Here is a 19,478-nt window from a genome sequence, read left to right on the forward strand (position 1 = left end):
TGCGCCCAATATATTGACTCGTAATTTCTCGTAATTTCTCTTATAAGTAAGACCTCAAATATTTGCATCTCACAATCGGAACATCCAAAATTCATAAGTTAGATATAAGATATAAGAATACTGGAAAAATAATGCTACTAATTTTTTTCATAGAAAATTGAAAACTAGTGAAGTTAAATGAGGTTGGATAAAAATTGAGAAATTATAAAATATTTCATATTTTATTTTAAATTATAATAATAAATATTTCTTCTGTCCCATAAAAATATAGACATTTGCAATGGTAAAAGAGATTATGAGAATTGTAGTTAAAGTAGTACTCCCTCCGTCCCGGAGTATTAGACACACTTCTTTTGGGCACATGATTTAAGAAATGGATATTTAAATAGTTAAAGTGGAGAGAGTAAAGTATGAGAGAGGGAAAAAGTAGGAGAGAGAAGAGAGAAAAAAGTAGGTGGAGAATAAAATAAGATAGATGCTTTTTGCTAAAAAAGGAAATGAGTCTAATATGTTGGGACATCCCAAAAAGGAAAGTTGGTCTAATACCTTGGGACGGAGGGAGTACTATGTATTAGTGGATAGTGAGACCAATATTATTATTAGTGTGTGATGAGTTGTAACAGTGAGCCATAGTAGTATAAGAGCATTTGCAGCGGTGCTCTTGCGAAAGAGCAGGAGTCGTGTCGTTGGCACGACGAGCGACGTGATTGTCGTTGCGCTCTTGCCAAAGAGCACCGTCCTTGCCAGCGAGCAGGCGACGTGGCGGCTTCTAGTTGGCCAACGGCTATGCGGTTAGAATTTCCTTTTTTCTAAAAAAAATCGAAAATTCTGAAAATTCAAATTTAAATAATTTTTTTTTCTAATTCCCAATAAAATATATCTATTTTACTTTTAATTTTTTCATTATTTTTATCCTAAAATTCACATTTTCATCCATAAATACCCCCTATATAAACCCTAAAAATCACGCTATACCCAAACAACTCTCTCAATCTCATCTTAAAAATGAATAAAGGTGGGTCCGGTCTACATCCGTGTTCTTGCTCAAGAGCGCACGGATGTGGATGCTCTAAGTTACTAACTAAATTGATTTATATAGGTAATGAGTTGGGACAACTTTTCATAAATAAAAATGTACATATTTCTGTGGGACAGACGATAATGGAAAATGCATATTTATATGGACAGAGAGAGTATTATTTAATAGTTAAACTAATTAAATGGAGTGCATTAGAAAACAACAATTAAAATTATACTCTTCCCGCTAATTAGTTGGGCTTTATTGTGAAGTACTATTATTCTTCGCCCATTTAGTAGAGCATACATACTATACTACTCCTCCATAAAGAACATTGAACAATGGAAAATAAAGAAAGGGACAAACATCTTTTATTCTTTTTCCTACCTTAACCACATGGAATAGTTGTTGGGTGGGCTTGGTCTTGGAGAAAGTGAGAGATGGGCTTGGGTCGTGGGATTAGTTTTGGGCAGTTGCACAAACTACTATAAAATTCACTATAGATCCTCGATAAATAGCCTAATAAAATTTGTTAATAGATATAACTATTACTCCCTCCGTCCCGCTTAATATGACACGTTTTCCTTTTCAGTTTGTCCCAACTAAGATGACACAATTTCCTTTTTTAGAAATTTTCTCTTTCCAATTAATACACTCAACCACGTTTTCTCACTCCTATTAAAATATTCATCTTTCTTTATCTCTCTACTTTAATACTTACACCCACATTTTCTCTCTCCAATTAAACACTTTAACCAATAATTCCTAAAACCCCGTGCCGGCTAAGCAATGTGTCATCTTAGCCGGGACTAGGGGTGGGTCGATACGATATATCGTATAAAAAACGTTGTATCGTGTTTCGTATCGAAAATATCGATATGAAATTTCATATTGTTATCGTATCGAAAGTTTCGATATATCGAATTTCGATATATCGAACTTTCGAAATGGATAATATCAATATCGTTATCGTATCGATATTTCGATATATCGTAAGATCGATACGATATATCGAAATATCGTTATCGTATCGAATACCTATATATCGAAAAATATAATTTCAAAACTGAAAAATAACACAAAAAGTAATAAAACTTCAACACAATAAAATAAATAGTGTTCTTATTAGGGTTTCATATTCTAAATATATGAATGAATTAAATGGATTTATATATATTTATAATTTTAAACTTCAATATGTATTGAATTTCAATATGTTTCGATATATTCGATATAAAACGATATATCGCGATACAAAGAAATTCATATCGTTATCGTATCGGAAACTTATGATACGATACCGTATCGTATCGATAATTACGATATACCAAAATTTCGATAATTTTTCGATATTTTTCAATACGATACGAGCGATATATCATTTTTTCGGTATTTTTCCCCAGCCCTAGCCGGGACGGAGGGAGTACATTTTAAATTTATATTTCTTATAATTTTTTTTTACTTAATTTATTTATTCAAGATAAAGAATTATTTCCTAGAAGTGAATGCATAACTGCTTACTTGCATAAATTCATTAGTTCAATTGTGGAATACATTTGCTAAATTCATTCTTGCCCACACGTACCGGGCGTGTGTCAACTTGGAAAACATTCTCAAAATAATTTAAAAGGGTAAAGGTCAAAATTGGTCCTGGACATATGGTCATTTTACGTTTTAGGTCCTAAACATTATTTTTTGGTCCTGCACATATGGAAATTTGATCATTTTGGTCCTCCGTCAACATTTTCGTTAGAAACTAACGGTCAACGGGTTTAAACCCGATTTTAACCGAAATTAACATTTTAATTCTGATTTTCTCCTTAATTAATTCACTAACTATTATTATAAATATTCTTTTAAAATTAGAAAATTAGAATTAAATATTATCTCCTTCCCCGATTTCTCGCCGACGACTTCTCTAGCCGGCGCCTAGAGTCGGCAGCGTCCGACATCTCTTACCTCACTCCAGAATCAATGCTCACTTCTCTCCAATTCGAGAATATCTAGTCTCACATAGGCACCAGCGCCCCTACTGCCCCCATCGATTTCTCGCCGCTCATTTCTTCAATCGGGTCGCTGAAACTCCTCCGGCGCCCTCTTCCTATTCCTCTCTATTTCTCACTTACCGACTGTCCATTGGCCGTGCGGTGCTCTCTCCGTCGAGCTCTCTCTCTCTCTCTCTGCGAGCTCTCCCTCATCATAGAAGTCACGGAGGAGTTCTCGGCTCTCCGTCGCGCCGCCGCTATTAATTCGCGCGGGTGCCGTCGCCGCCCTCGTGGCTTAGCCGTTGTTGTTGCGAACACTGCAGTGGTCGAATGGGACAGAGCTGCCCTCCGTCTAACGCCGAATGTCGTCGGATAGCCCTTCGGCTAAGCTAAGTCTGTTATTCTTATTTGGTTTACGCAGTAACCAATGTTTGTAAATCTCAGCTTGTTTTTGTGATTCACTGGAATGAGCCATTATTTTTCCTACATGTCACTGCTCTTAAATAGATAGGGGCGTTGGTGCCTATGTGAGACTAGATATTCTCGAATTGGAGAGAAGTGAGCGTCGATTCTGGAGTGAGGTGAGAGATGCCGGATAGCGCCGACTCTAGGCGCCGACTGGAGAAGTCGTCGGCGAGAAATCGCGGAAGGTAATAATATTTAATTCTAATTTTCTAATTTTAAAAGAATATTTCTAAAAATAGTTAGTGGATTAATTAAGGAGAAAATCAGAATTACAATGTTAATTTTTGTTAAAATCGGGTTTTAAACCCGTTGACCGTTAGTTTCTAACGGAAATGTTGACGGAGGACCAAAATGATCAAATTTTCATATGTGCAGGACCAAAAAATCCAAAAAATAATGTTTAGAACTAAAAACGTAAAATAGTCATATCTTCAGAACCAATTTTGGCCGTTACTCTAATTTGAAATTAGCATAGTGTTTGTGAATAAAAAGCCAAAATCAAAATACGTTCTTAGAATATTTTTGTGTGTGTGTTGCGTATGTTATGTATGTGTGCGCAATGTACGTGTAGTGTATGTACTATGTACATAATAACTATGTGTTGTGTATGTATTTAGTGAGTATTTGAATTGTGCGCATAATTTTTAAATTCAATTTTATAGTTACCAATTATTTTAGTATACCAAACAAAGATATTGAATACCGATTCAATTCTAATTCCACGTACTAATGGATCAATCAAGATATAAAACGGTAGTACGTTATTCTCAAACGTAGGAGGTTAGCAGAAATAGTTTCACTGATTGAACCAAAGCAAACTAAATTAACTTAGTTCAATGTTTTGGCTTTTTAGATTGAATCGGATTTGTTTTTCTTTAAGGAATTCGGTTGGTTCGTATTCATTTCTTAAATTTTTTTTTTTTTTAATAAAAAATACTAGTATATGAGGAGTGTTTTATTTTTTTGAATTTTCAGATGCAGATGTTTGAATTTCCGAATTGGATTGGGTTTCCATTATTTTCAACACTCGAGCACGCCACGAGCATCCGGGTCGGGTATAGAAGCATCCAGAATGCTGTGGCATCAACCAACAGCCGTCCCACACGTGGCTATATCCCTCCGTCTGAGAATATAGTTAGAACTACCGCACTAGCACCAAAGCCTGAAGTACAACACCTCTCACTTGCTTATCCATGGCGTCCTCCTTCGTTACCTTATCAAGACCCTTCGCTTCTCACACACCGAATTCCCACTCTCTCTCCCACACTCCATCAGGTAAATAATTCTTTCATGTTCAAATTTCTAAGTATTTCCGGTTTACTGATTCAATCTTCGGCTGGCGGTGTAGTTGGGGGATTTTCTGTAGGTCTAAAACGGAGGTCCTTGAAATTGAATGCGATTTCCACGAAATACGAACCTACTAAGGTTTTTGATCCCTTTTATCACTACACTGAATTTGATTTATTTTGTGTACAAATATTGAAAATGGAGCGATTCTGTTTGTTTGTAGGTTGTGCCACAATCCGATAGAGTTCTAATTCGTCTCGAGGTTCTACCCGAGGTACTAATTTCGTATATATCTTCACCGTTATTTGAAATGTGAATTTGATTTTGTAGACTGATTTTAATAGTTAACATCCAATTATCTATGTTCTTCATTTTTTATGGTGTTCAGTTCGAATGGCTGATTGTAAGATTACATGAGGGTTGTGCTTTTAAATATTGATGATACATTTCCCTGTTTCGTTAAGGATTGCGCTGTGCTAGTAGTTTTACAAATGATAAGCATTATGCCTTCATTAATTTTCAGACGAGCCTGGATGTGTTGTATTGTTATCTTTATGATTGCAATCATTATCCATCTTTAGATAATAACAGATCATTGCGTGTGCAGAAATCGGCCGGGGGAGTTTTGCTGCCAAAGTCTGCAGTTAAATTTGAGCGGTATCTCGTAGGAGAGGTAAGTTGTACAGTGTAGTAGTAGCATTAGGAGGAGGAGAAGGCGGAGGAGTTTCTAATTTGAATACCTCATCTGTTCCTTTTTAGGTTGTCTCTGTTGGCACCGAGGCCAAGGAAGTGGAGACTGGAAAGAAGGTGAATCTAAAGAGCTTTGAATATTATTGAACCTATTGTTTCAAGAACATCATAAATGTCCCCTCCTCGTATTCACTTTGGAAAATTGATTACAACACAATTATCATTCTGCTAGTCAAAATGTATCTATCTTCCATTCATTGTATTGGATGTCCAAGCTGATTGTTTCCTTCCCTACAGGTTCTTTTCTCCGACATAAATGCGTATGAGGTATGTGAACTTCTGTTTTCTAGATCAAATCGCATCAAGATGATTGATGAGCATATGTCTGAAAGAGATATATATGTGGAGTAATGGAGATTTTAACATATGGGATATGAGATAGTGTTGTTACTGCATTGTAGCATTGAAATATCAAATAAAAACTGCATACTTATTTATCCCAACCAAGGATTTACCATGTCTTGTATAGGAGGAAAAAACTATGATCGTTATTAATATACATTTATATTTATATTATCTTACCGCAAAAGCTCTAGTAATACATCTGTATATGTTTGATCAGATTGACTTGGGAACAGAGGACCGGCATTGTTTCTGCAAAGCAAGTGACTTGCTGGCCGTGGTCGAGTAGATGCTGCTTACTTCAAAATCCCTTTAAGCTCAGCAGTGTTTTGTTGTTGTGTTCTAAAGCTAAAACATGATTTGTCACAAATTTTGCTTATTTGAGGAAGTGATGGTGAAGATGTAGTTTTGCATGTTTCTGTTATGAAATTTGATAGTTCTGCCCAATTTATGTTAGTATATTCTTATTACTATTGTTCCTCTATATATGAACATACAGGCGTGCTCTTGTTTTTTCCAGCTATATTGCATTCTTGGTTTTATGTCAATTTTTGGCAGCCATGTATTTTAACCATTCGCAATTTGAAAATATTTGAGTGCGTGACTGTAAAAAAATACAAATTCGAGTTAATTCATAGATTATATCATTCCATTCCATTTATTTACTCTCCTTTTTATACTCAATAAATTATCAATCTACTAAACGTCAGTGCATGCTTAAACTTCAAAAAATGAGGATTTCAATTCGATTGCTTAGTCTCGAAAAACATAATTATAGTGACATCAAATAAAAGGTTAATTTTTTTTTCATGACTAAGTATAATTTAGGTGATAAATACGTAGTAGCAAATATTGAAAATGATTTGAACACTTAATTACTCTATTTTCGATAATTATAGAATGACAAAAATAAATTAAGAGAAATTGAATCATGGATGGATCAAGTGTAAAACCCCATTTCGGCAAAATCAAGAACAACCACAATTATTAATGGATCGAGAATCACTGGAGAAACGGCCTGCGATCTTTGTTGTCGGATCCCCCGACGTCGGTAAACGGACCATACTCTCACGTAAGACCTTCTCTGTCTCGATTCTTTATATGCGAATTGAAGAATTCTAATTTGTTGCCGTAGATTTATTTGTATGATATTCGGAAGCTATTGGGGAGTTTGAATGATGGGGGTTTAGTGTTTTGCTGTGAAAATTAGTTTAATGATTCAAGAGTTCAGCTGATCGATTAATTTCTCAGTGCGTGTAGCTAAAAGAGGTAACTTTATATCGTAATTGTTAACTCAATACTTAGCTGGTAAAACTAGATGGAAGTGTTTCCATCTGCTTATAACAGAATCTAACTACCTGTGGGCATTATTTGAGCATGATGTTTGGATTACTCCCACTCTATTTCGTCGTTTGTCGAAAAGAGTTCGATTATTATTTATTACGATCGCTTCCTCATCCAACAATGCAATACTTAGTGAAGGATGGCTCTTATTCAGATTCCTGCTTATTATAAGTATTTTCCTGCAAATTTGGTGCAGTATTTCTGTTGTATAATTATAAGTTTCTGCTCTTATTGACAGATTATAAAAGGAAACTAAATTGTTGTTATTGAATTTAGGACTACTTAAGGTGGATTTTGGCGATGCCTCTGATACGTTACCTGAGTTATCTGTCAATGGGTAAGTTCGAGAGGCCAATTCCCAATTATGATGTGCCTCTGTGTGTGTGTGTGTGTGTGTGTGTTATAGTTTAAAAGTATTTAGGTATAAACCTGAATGTGATTTCATTATCAGGTGGACAATCAACACAAAGTATTATACAGCAGATGTTGCAGTTTGGACAGCTAATCTTTCTAATGAGCTATCCATTGCAAGCTTTCCTGATGTGAACCGGATAGTTGCCTTGGTTATGGTGTTTGACACCAGTGACGTAAGCCTATATTCTATTTGCTGAGTTCTGTTATGCACAATCCTTTGTTTGTTTATGTGGCTTTAGAATGGACTGTCCATTTTCCATGGCTATCATTCCGTCCTTGTAAATCTCATCATGCCATATGATGGAGAAATTCTTCATGTTGTCATTTGTAGCTCCCAACACTAGTTGCTCTCAAAGAATGGGTTTCGCGCACTGACATCCAGAAGTTTGATATACTACTCTGCATTGGTAACAAGGTGGATCTTCTTCCTGATCATCCATCGCACGTGGAATACAAGAGACGCTTGATGAAGCTTGGTGAATCCTCTGTCAGTTCTAATGTGGACTTCTCTGATTATGGTATATCTGAGACTGAAGGAAGTAGTTTATTGGGGAACGAAGAGCCATCCTTGGGATTTAAGAGATCTTGCATAGAGTGGTGTCTCGAACACAATATTGAATATGTTGAAGCTTGTGCATCAAATGCTGATTTTGACCAATGTAAGAGCCTTTTGTAAGCATGTTCCATATTTCGAGATATATATTGTTATCATGTTTGCTTGGTTTTTGGTCAACTTAATCCAATTCTCTTTTTTTTCCCCTTTTAATAGCAAAATGTTGTGGTTACTTCACCTATTGGCTATCGATGACATTATTAAAAGATTATTCTTATATGAAGTGTGATGTGCTTGAAGTGAAAAGTTGTCTACTGATCCCATCATGTTTAAAGTTTGCATGGAGATTCTAGTACTTTATTGTATAGTTTCATTGCATTACAGGTCTCTCTGTCGATGGTGATTCACAGGGTATTGATAGACTTTATGGTGCTCTCTCTGCTCATATGTGGCCAGGAATGTTGTTGAAATCTGGTGATAGGATAAACGAGCCTTCATTGCCTGAGCAAGAAGGTTGACATGATTATTTGTTAAGTTAAAGTCCTGATCATTTTTTTTATGTGAATGTGACCATGACTATACTAAATGTTTCCCATCTTTCTGCAGAGTTGTCCGAAGAAGAAGAATCTGACTATGAACCTGAATATGAAATATTATCTCCTGCTTCAGCAGAACAATGGGATGATGTAGGATGGATGTCTGCAGATGGTCCTGTTTCTACCTCAGGAAGTGGGAGGCCTATGGAAAAGGATCTTGATACTTCAGGTAGAGAGAGTGAAGCGAAATCCAGCAGAGAAGAGAATCAGCCATCAACATCAGCCTCTCAGTTGTGCAAAGAGCTTGACCATGAAAAGACATCTATGGCCTTCGAAACAAACCCAATGTCAGAGCTCGATAATGAGAAGACTTATGAAATCGAAGATTTGGAAACTCTAATGGCTGAAATTGGTAACGTTCGCAATGGCTTGAGGTTGATGCCTGACTTCCAGAGGAGGGAGATGGCTGCGAAGCTGGCCATGAAAATGGCTGCAATGTTTGGAGACAGTAGCGATGGTGAGGAGGATTTGGTTGATTAGAGCGAAAAGAGTATACCAATTAGACTCCGATTTAAATCCTATAGTTTGTCTATCGCCGTAAAGAAAAAGCAGAATCAGCTTGCCTACGTATTTAAAGAGAAGCGGGCGACTATCAACTGTTGTTCACTTGCACTAAGCACTGTCTTTGAGCAATGGGAAAAGCACAAGTGAAGTTTAGAGGTTAGTTCTCAAAAGAACATGACGCTATTATTTGGGTTTAGTGAATTTATGTGTAAATGGGTAAAAGTTTTTGTGTGCAATATTAATAAAACTCCCATGATTTCTTGACGTAAGTCGAGCCAAGTCCCCATAACTTAAGGTATGGAGAAGCATAGGGCTTAGTAGATTTTTGACCAATGATGATGATGATGCGTATAAGCAAGAAATTTGTTAATGAGTGATGCAAGTTTTTGTTTAACAAATAAAGAAGATTAATAGCAGTATTTCCTCATAGATATTCTCATAGTTGTGGCAACTCGAACTCTCAATTCTAACTTAAGCAACTGATGGAATCTTCTAAATTGATTTTGATCAACAATATTATCAAAATCGACATTGCTTTCTTTTGGAGTTTGAGGATAAACTCCTCCGTCCCTTGTCAATGAATCATTGTATCGACGAGACACTATGAGAGATCGTTGTGTTCTGAACCCGAACCTCGAAATCCATCTCTCCAAAGCCTATGAACATCAATGTTACTATAACTCTATTTAAGGTTTATCTCAACTGTCTCATCATCCACGAACAAGCCCATTTTGACTCACCAAATTCCCTTAAAATAACATATTGATTCCTAACAATTCCCTGACTGTGTGTGTGATATATTATTTTATGTTATGATCAGTATATACCACCCTATTATTGAGTGTCACGATCAGAATAAGATCAGATTTTGATGGTACTTACACCAAACATGAACTCTGTAACTGATCATGATCTCGTACGATTATGTGGAGCTCTGTCTCTGATTTTTTGTTGGATCATTGCGATTATCCCACATGATTAATGGGATTTTAGTACAACTTGTTTGAATTTGGGTATTACCACTGGAATGGTGTAATATGAAAACCACTGAATGAAAGAAATGGTAATCTGTAACTATATTGGTAGAATGAGTAGTCAGCATCAGAAGCAATACGATGTTTAACGATAAAGCATGCATTCAAATTTGGACAGATACTCTCAACCGCACGAAAACGGCGTCGCACTTGCACATACTATAATTCATCGGATTAAAGGCATTCAAATACATAATTCTGTGACGATTGATGTATTTTTCAACAAACTTGAAATTTCATCATCACTACTAATTAAACACGTAATAACTCAGATCTTAATTAAAAGTAAACCCCAAAAATAACAAAACTAGCCATATTAGGCGACCCATTTCAACCAACTCCCCATATATAAACACCATTCCTCACGAATATAACACCTTCTACAATAATTAAACAAGGAAGAAAAAAATGAAAATGATGAACCCCTCTTTTTCAATCATCTTCATATTCTACATATCCACCACCATCCACCTCTCCTCCTCCTCGAGCCTCCTCATCAACACCACCTGTGAATCCATGGCCGCCGACAGCCCCAACATCAAGTACGGCTTCTGCGCGACATCCCTGCAGGCAGCCCCGGCCAGCAGCTGCGCGTCGACGCGGGGGCTGGCCACCATCGCCATCCGCGCCCTGCGATACAACGTGACCGACACGCGCTGCTTCATCAAGCAGCTACTGAAGAGGCGGAGCTGGGACGCCTACGTGAGGAAGTGCCTCGGCGACTGCTTCGACCTCTACTCGGACGCCATCCCCACCGTCAAGCAGGCCATGAGGTCCTACAACGAGAGGCGCTTCGACGACGCCAACGTCCAGCTAAGCTCCGTCATGGACGCCGCCACCACCTGCGAGGACAGTTTTACAGATGGTGACGGCGTCGTTTCGCCTCTCACAAAGCAGAATGCAGACGCTTTCCAGATCGGGGCGATGGCACTGTCTGTCGTCGGTATGATTCGGACGGGATCGGGCTGATTTTTCAGTCTTCGCTTATCTGTGTTTATGTATTGCTTTTGTTTATGTTCGATCATGTTATTACCTTGATGTGAAAAAGATACAATTTGTGTACTAATTTGCGAACCGAGTCTTGATATTTGCTGTATGATAAATAGACTAACTTGTACTCCTGCCAATCCCCATTAAATATCTTATAGGAGTATTTCTTTATTTACATTTTTATTCTCCCTCCGTCCTAACAGAAATGGGACTTTAGAGGAGTCACGAGTTTTAATATGAAACTAGTAAACTAGAAGAGATGTAGAAAAAAAAAGTGATTGAAGAGGTTTAGTGGAGATAGAGGCCAGCTCTTAAGAGATAAAAACTTATAAGAGAAACAATATTTTAAAATTCAAACTGGTCAAATATAAAATATCTACTGGGAACAGGAGGGAGTACTATATTTTATTTCATGGAAATCAATAACCTATATGCATTAATAGCTCAATGGGGAGTTTCACGCAAATCTAACATTCAACATAAACTAAACTAAAATTGAAGATTGGTTATGAGAAGCTCAAATCTGTGCATTTCTACTTTTATTTGCTCAAAGGCTGTTATATTTAAAAAGTGGTATCATGATCTTGCATATAATACATACATTAAAAGTGCTGCTGGTACCAAGTCCCTTTGAGCGTGACAATTATGATTCATTGCATATAATCCATTTCTACTCTTAAGCTAAATCAGGCTTGCCATGAATTTATTACATTTTTATTTTTCAATTTACTTTTTGTAAGACAATATCAATTTTATATGACTTATTTACTCATAATTGTGTCCTCGTCGACAAGTATTGAAATTTGAATCCTGTATAACATACAACAACTCATGTCCTCAGTTCAATTTCTTTTTATTTGAGACCAAATTAACGTAACTATATACTCCTATATAATTGTTCCATTTTGCCATTTTCATTCATCCACTAATAAATATGTCATTTGTTTTCATAATGCTTTTGGTAATAAACCTCATATTCTACTAACTTTATTTCATTATAAAACTAATATGCAAAAGTAAAACCCACCTTCCACCAACATTTTCCATCCATTTTTAACTTCATTTCTTAAAACTCATGCTCGGTCAAATTTAGCCTTCTACTTGAAAGGCTGGTTCAATTGTTGAGGGTTATTGGAAAACCATCATAATCAAATAGGATTATAGACAAATCCATTGCTACTACCCATAACCATAGAGAAATAAATGATTCGATTAATTTCATAGGCATGGATTATCATAATGGATTATTTTGATCGCACAAATTACATGAATTTGGTATATACGTGCAAAAACCAAGGCACTATTCTAATAGATTTAAGTCATAATAACAATGAACTTAATTCATTATAATGACTAATAGATAACGATACTTACATAGTACTTCAAATTTCTTCATGTGAAAATTATACTCCCCTCCATCTCCTAAAAGTAGAAACTTTTGAAACAACACGAATTTTAATGCAAAATTAATAAAATAAGAGATAATACAAAATTAATAAAGTAAGAGATAGAAAGAAAGAAAAGTGTTTATTGGAAAATGGGTCTAACCTCATTAGAGAGAAATAACTTTCCTTAAATAAAAAGTTTCTATTTTAGAGGACGAACCAAAAAGAAAAGAGTTTCTATTTTTAAGGAACGGACGTAGTTTAATTTAGATTTTGTTAAAACTATCATAAAATTACCTTTAATTTGATATTTGTATGAAAAAAAGTAATTCAAATAGGAATTAGATGTAACTGAAAGTTATTGAAATATTTTAAAAGAGATAATTGTAATTGAAAATAATGTGTCATTACATATTCGAATATATACATGATAATAACATTGGATTTACTACATCATAACATGATCACAGCGCTGAATGTACCACATTATAAGTAAATTACCATAACCAAATACTATTTGATAGTCTAATACACCTTTAGCGAATTTTTATTCTTAATTTTCAAAATTATCTCTATTGTGTGGTAATTTATTAACCATTAGATAACAAGATCTTATTATTTAAATTTGGTCTTGGTTATATATTTAAATTTGTTCAGTTTTAATCACTATCGTATATACATATATATCGATGTTTTAAACCATATTTTTGTCCATATTTCACGTGTTGTATGTCTGAAAGACGAACACAACTCCTTTTTCCGGTGAGATTGATCCGTCGAAGTAAAAGTAGCTGATTCATATTCAAAAGAGGTGTTCTGCCATTAGTTTTCTTCGGTTGACTTGATTTTAAGTTATGGCTTCGGCTTCAGCCCGCACCAAATGCAAGCTAGTGTTCCTAGGAGATCAACCCGTCGGGAAAACGAGTATCATCACTCGGTTTAGGAACGACAAATTCGATGACAATTATCAGGTGTGGAATCACATCTTTGTGAAGTTATAGTTTTGCATTTTTAAATTTCACTTTATGTTGAAAAGTATTGTACTAGGAGTCAGGATCTGATCCCTAATATCATTGATTAGCACTTGGCACGCACTTTATTCCGTTTAAATTCTCAACATCTTTTATCTTTTAGCTATCTTTAATAATTTTTCACAGTAGTACAATCTCCTACACTTTCATTGGTCCCCTGCTGCATTTACAGGTTTTGTACTGTTGATACATGTGGTGTTAGTTGATGCATTGGTGTTGTTTTTCTAGGTCTTAAGGCATCATAGTTTATTGGATCACATAGTTGTTAGTAAAGTTCATGAATCGAGCTGACTTTGTTTTCAAGAACTGAATGAGTTCAACAACTTTTATGTTTCCGACAGATAATGTAGCAGGAGACTATCTGTTCTGTGTTTTGTAGAAATTAGTCAACAAAAGTCTTAGTTCATCAAATATCAGAAACTAAATGCTATGCTAGATTTAAGTGACTGCAGTTATCTATTGCAATATATTCATGGAGAACTTTATAGTTTACTTTGGTTTACATTATCAATAGAACCTCTGCCTGAGCTTGTTATAATGTAGGATAAGAATAAATTTACCATACTATTTTGCAATCTGTTTTGTTCAGACAACTATTGGTATTGATTTTCTTACAAAGACAATTGATCTTGGCGACCGGACTGTACGTTTGCAGCTATGGTAAGACACACTTCTTGATATGGATGATTTCATGAATGCTTCCTCGGCTAGATTCTCAGTTTGTTTTTCTTGTAGAGGAATGATCTTCCAATCTATTCATGTTTAGGGATACTGCTGGACAAGAAAGATCAGAAGTCTTATACCAAGCTATATAAGGGATTCCTCTATTGCTATCATAGTATATGATGTTGCAAGTATGTCACTATATCTCTAATTAAGTGTGATTGTAACTTCATTCGATGATGTCTGTTTGGTTCCAACTTTATTCCTTAGCTTTGTAGTACTGATTATATATTGCTGGCTATTAGGCCAACAATCATTTCTTAACGCTGCAAAGTGGATCGAGGATGTTCGCACTGAGAGAGGAAGTGATGTTATAATTGTTCTAGTTGGCAACAAAACCGATCTGGTGGATAAGAGGTAAACACCATGTCTAAAGCCATTTTCTGTTATACACATTTCAAGTTCCAACAGAATTCTAATACTATATCTGTAATTACACCAAACATCCCCAACTATATTTTTCATGCCTTTTGCTTTTGTTTATGTGCGTTGATCATTGTCTTGCATTTTTAACTCATCCATACAAGGTTTCATATTTGGGTACTACTATGTATACATACATATAAGAGGCAGTGCACTACACATAAGTAATCATATCTATACATGTATAAAAGACGAGTTTTGGCCTTCTTTTGAAATATTTATAAGTTTTATCCTCATTTGGAAATATTAATAAGTTATGGGATCAATTTGAATATTCATGGAATAACTAATTCCTTCCAATGGCTATTGCATGCAGAAACATATAGTTATCACCATATTGTATATATGTATTTACATTACATTGTCACCACACCAAAGAGAACAATTTGTGCATTATTTTTCAAAAACGTCTAAAATTCCACCTCAAAAAAATATTCCCAAGTGTTAAGGACCAAAAATGATAGTTTGGGAAAGTTCACAACCTAAAAAAAATGTCCCCTCAAAAATCTAAATAAATGACATAAAAGGCAAGTTTTAGCCTTATTTTGAAATGTTTATAAGCTATGAGATGAATTTCAATATATATAAAATATTTTATAATCAATGTAGAAATGAATGAAATTATACTGCGGCCAATATAATAGATGCAAAATATGAATATAGCTACGTGATTTCAGTTACAATGTAAGAGTGATGAGCGTTAAAACTCATTTTAATTTGGCCGTTACTTTTTGTTTTTTAATTAACTTGACATTCAATCCGCAAACAATATATAACAAATGCCCATTATTATATATAGTATATCGATTTCAATAATGTCATAATTTTATAAAAGATTAGTAATCCTTATCTAAAAGTTTATATATATAATCAAATTCATTCCTCAATTTAACCTTTCATTCTCTGTATTGATTATGACATGGAACTATACAATTCGTACTTTAAAAAATAAACATATCGATCATAGAAGCAAATATACTACTCCCTCCGTCCCAGAAAGATTGTCTCAGTTCATTTTTTGCACTCGTTTTGCAAAAATAATAATAAATAGGTAAAGTTAAAAAAGAGTAAAATAAGAGAAAAAATAATGTAGGTAAGACTATTCTCTACATTATTCTATCTTTTAATTTACTCTCTCTCTACTTTACTATTTATTATTATTTTTGCAAAACGGGTATGAAAAAGAAAATGGGACAATCTTTCTGGGACGGAGGGAGTATTTTTTAATGTGCATCAAAATTGCACCTAACTTATAATTAAACAAAAATTAATACTTCCAAGAAGAAAAGAAAGTACAAATATTAAGTTATATCTTATTATAAGAAATAATGTGTGTCCCCTATAACGTCTTGATCCCACCAATCAATGAAATTAATTATTCAGTTTTTTTAACAATTTTTTTCATATTTATGGGTTTTGATTGTAGGAAGTTAATTCCGTTTATTTTAATTATAAGTGGAGGAAGTGAAAGGGACTTCTATTTTTCTACTATAAATATACGGTATTTGATAACTTATAATCCACACATTTCTCTCTTTTTTCTCATTACATTCTTTGTTGATTTTTTTGCACAGATATGATCCGATTTTAGGTATTCTCTTGGATCTCCATCGATATTGTTTTAATATGAAGTTAGTTTTCTATATGATGATCTCCATCGGAGTATTATCTACATCGTTTAGTTATATTTTATTACTATATATTGCATGCCTATTTTTTAAATTTGTTGTTATTAAGTGTGTTGTATATAACAAAATAGTCATAAGTTGAAGTGGTCTAATATTGATTTAAAAGCTATTTATTTACATTATACAATTTTTCATAAGTTAAAGTGGTCTAATATTGATTTAAAACCTATTTATTTACATTATACAATTTTTATATAGAAAGTAGTTCGTGAGATGTTATTGTTTCGACTGATTCTAATATATATATTTTATATTATTATGTTATATTTATTTGAGCATTAAATTAATGTTGTAATTATTATAACTAGGATCTTTTGTTATAGGAGATGTGAGTGGATTTATTTTTTTCTTCTTGGAGCTTAATCAAATGATGTTTCAAATATCTCCATTCATATATTGTAAATTAGAGCTCTCCAAATTTTTATAATTTATTATTATTTATTTCAAGTTTATGGTATGTTTTAGTTGTATAATCATAGTTATTTTATTTATAATTTTTATATAATGATATTGTTTCTAATTTTATTAATTAATTTACAATCTAAAATCAATGTTATTAAAATATTATAATCTGTGCATCGCACAAGTGTAATACTAGTCTCTATAACAGGCAAGTTAAAAAAGAGGACGGAGAGGCGAAAGCTCGTGATAAAAGTGTCATGTTTATTGAAACAAGTGCAAAGACCGACTTCAACATAAAGGTAACATAAACATTGCGAATCATTTGTGCAACTCAATCTGCTAAATCTTGTTTTTGAATGATGGGCGTACCTCAATAAAGTAAAGTATTCTGATGCTGAGGTTTGCACGTAATATAAACAGGTTCTATTCCGGAAGATCGTTGCAGCCCTCCCAGGGATGGAAACTCTGTCATCAACGAAGCAGGACGAGATGATCGATATCAACCTCAAGTCTAGCAACGCAAATGCATCTCAGTCACAACAGCAGCCGGGAGGTTGCGCTTGCTAAAAAGGTGAACCAAACATTGGTTTATTCATCCATAACATACAAGCAACTGTCCTACTAAGTTCAATTTCATTTTATTCCAGACCAAATTCAAGTAACTATACTTGTTTTATTATTGAGAGTTAAGGGAAATAAATGATCCATTGCTCTCTTATTCTTATGTTCAGAACCTAATATGATTTATGAAGACAAACCCATTGCTAGTTTGCTACTATCCATATCCATAGAGAAATAAATTAAATGAGTCGATTAATTGTCATAATGTAAAGTATGAACTATGTCTCACCTTAAAAGATATAGTCAATGCAAATGCAATTTTAAAAAGGAAGAAAAAAGAACTTCAATGAAATTGAAAGCAAACTTCTCAACAGTGCAATTAATTCCTTTCCTCTTTGTCTAATCAAATTTAGCATCACATCTCGAGTTAACTAGCACAACTTGACCAATTACGTGGATTGATGAGACAATGTTGCCAAATAAGCCTAACTTTGTGAAATGAAATTGTACCGGGATAGTTCCTGCATCGGATTGGATTGCACGTGGACCTCAATAGTAGTGGATTCAACTTGCAAGATTCAATCACAGAAGAAAACAACACAACAAGATTTAGTTTCGTTGTGTTTTACATGCTCAACTTGCAATATGATTATGAATCTAGATCTGTTATTCTTGTATCCAATTTCCGCTGCACTCATTAGATGAATACAAGAAAATCCAATAGTGGTATCAGAGCCCAAGGCTCGATTCATAATTATTTTGTGTGTTAATTATTTGTGGACTACCGTAATCTGGTCTCGTAATTGGTTTGTGGATGAAATATGATTTCACGCGAATAGTCTTCGATCTTTTGAAGATTAAATTGGATGAGGAATAGAATTTGAAATTTCTATCAAAATTGATTCGTATATAACCTTGGAAGTTAGAAATTAGATTTATGTTCCGTTTGAAAGGTTTTAAGGAAAAGCGAGAAAGATTTAATTTTGAGTTTTTCAAGAAAATTTTGAAATTTTGAATACTCTGGAGAATTGTTTTTGATGATTCAGAAAACTGAAATTAACCCTTTAATTAGACTTTTGGAAAGAAAATCCTTTTTGTTTACTTAATTTTTTTTTCAGAAATATAGTTTAAAACTTGAAGTTAGACTTCAAAATCATTCGAGAATTTTGACTAACTCCAAAACGTCTTAAAGCTTTACTGAAAATTGATTTGATATTTTGAATATCATATTTTTGGAAGAAAATCTTGAAATCTTAAATATTGAATTTTCAAGATTGATTGCCATCTTTTCTTTGAATATTACGAACGACCCTTTTTCTTTTTAAAATAATAGGGCAGATTGTTACGCTTAGGTATATAATTAATTTAGAATTAATTATGTACAATATATCCCAATTACGTTAATAAATATTAATTGGTAAATATTTTACAATTTATATTAATTTAGAATTAATATAAATAGTTAAATCCACATTTAATTTGAAAATAAAATTTGATTTTATTTGTTGAGCATTATTTGATATCCTATGTGATAAGCATGCTATTTGATTTATGCTTATTTATTTTAACTATAGTAGTTAGAGACCGTGTTATACTATGTCTGGGTAGGCGGCGCCCAGTATGTGTAGTCCGTGTTATACTATGTCTGGGTAGGCGGCGCCCAGTATTTGTAGTCCGTGTTATACTATGTCTGGATAGGCGGCGCTCAGTAATTGTTTGAAATTTAATATTGAATATTATGTTCACATAACTATTATCACAACCGAGCCGTATAACTATGGCTTATAACCCAAGTGGGGGCATTAAATTGATTGGATATTGGCGCAAACCAACTGGCTGGGCATTGTGGTGCTTATTCTGGCCTGCCCGTTCCAAGCTAGGATTTGGGCCACGGGGTTTGTGCGAAGGCATAGGCTTCTTGTCCCGTAGAGTGGAGGGCACCGCGTTAGGCTAGTTTCACAGAGCAACTAGTATCACACTTTT

The 19,478-nt window shown here is 34.3% G+C and overlaps 3 protein-coding genes and 1 pseudogene across 3 annotated transcripts; all 4 read left to right on the forward strand.

The window, feature by feature from the left end:
* Positions 1-4,584: 4,584 nt before the first annotated feature.
* Positions 4,585-6,366, forward strand: LOC125196373 (10 kDa chaperonin 1, chloroplastic). The gene is made up of 7 exons (XM_048094864.1): positions 4,585-4,743; positions 4,817-4,893; positions 4,979-5,029; positions 5,363-5,428; positions 5,515-5,562; positions 5,743-5,772; positions 6,068-6,366. Exons 1-7 carry the CDS (start codon positions 4,662-4,664, stop codon positions 6,134-6,136), a joined length of 423 nt encoding a protein of 140 aa, XP_047950821.1. The 5' UTR covers positions 4,585-4,661; the 3' UTR covers positions 6,137-6,366.
* A 349-nt stretch (positions 6,367-6,715) lies between these two features.
* LOC125196367 lies at positions 6,716-9,522 on the forward strand. The gene is made up of 6 exons (XM_048094860.1): positions 6,716-6,919; positions 7,468-7,528; positions 7,643-7,778; positions 7,937-8,264; positions 8,543-8,671; positions 8,765-9,522. Exons 1-6 carry the CDS (start codon positions 6,838-6,840, stop codon positions 9,232-9,234), a joined length of 1,206 nt encoding a protein of 401 aa, XP_047950817.1. The 5' UTR covers positions 6,716-6,837; the 3' UTR covers positions 9,235-9,522.
* A 933-nt stretch (positions 9,523-10,455) lies between these two features.
* LOC125196370 (putative invertase inhibitor) lies at positions 10,456-11,395 on the forward strand. The gene has a single exon (XM_048094862.1). The coding sequence runs from the start codon at positions 10,701-10,703 to the stop codon at positions 11,259-11,261; it is 561 nt and encodes a 186-aa protein (XP_047950819.1). The 5' UTR covers positions 10,456-10,700; the 3' UTR covers positions 11,262-11,395.
* A 2,126-nt stretch (positions 11,396-13,521) lies between these two features.
* On the forward strand, positions 13,522-17,501 carry LOC125196372 (annotated as a pseudogene).
* The last annotated feature ends 1,977 nt before the right edge of the window (positions 17,502-19,478 follow it).

The sequence above is a fragment of the Salvia hispanica genome, chromosome 6, assembly GCF_023119035.1.
Source record: "Salvia hispanica cultivar TCC Black 2014 chromosome 6, UniMelb_Shisp_WGS_1.0, whole genome shotgun sequence".
NCBI lineage: Eukaryota > Viridiplantae > Streptophyta > Magnoliopsida > Lamiales > Lamiaceae > Salvia > Salvia hispanica.

Excerpts from the sequence above, each read along its gene's own strand:
- LOC125196373 (XM_048094864.1), top strand. The coding sequence starts at position 4,662 with ATGGCGTCCTCCTTCGTTACCTTATCAAGACCCTTCGCTTCTCACACA. Across the intron at positions 4,894-4,978 it reads CGAAATACGAACCTACTAAG|GTTGTGCCACAATCCGATAG; the intron begins GTTTTTGATCCC and ends GTTTGTTTGTAG. Across the intron at positions 5,563-5,742 it reads AAGTGGAGACTGGAAAGAAG|GTTCTTTTCTCCGACATAAA; the intron begins GTGAATCTAAAG and ends CCTTCCCTACAG.
- LOC125196367 (XM_048094860.1), top strand. The coding sequence starts at position 6,838 with ATGGATCGAGAATCACTGGAGAAACGGCCTGCGATCTTTGTTGTCGGA. Across the intron at positions 6,920-7,467 it reads TAAACGGACCATACTCTCAC|GACTACTTAAGGTGGATTTT; the intron begins GTAAGACCTTCT and ends TATTGAATTTAG. Across the intron at positions 8,265-8,542 it reads AAATGCTGATTTTGACCAAT|GTCTCTCTGTCGATGGTGAT; the intron begins GTAAGAGCCTTT and ends ATTGCATTACAG.
- LOC125196370 (XM_048094862.1), top strand. The coding sequence starts at position 10,701 with ATGAAAATGATGAACCCCTCTTTTTCAATCATCTTCATATTCTACATA.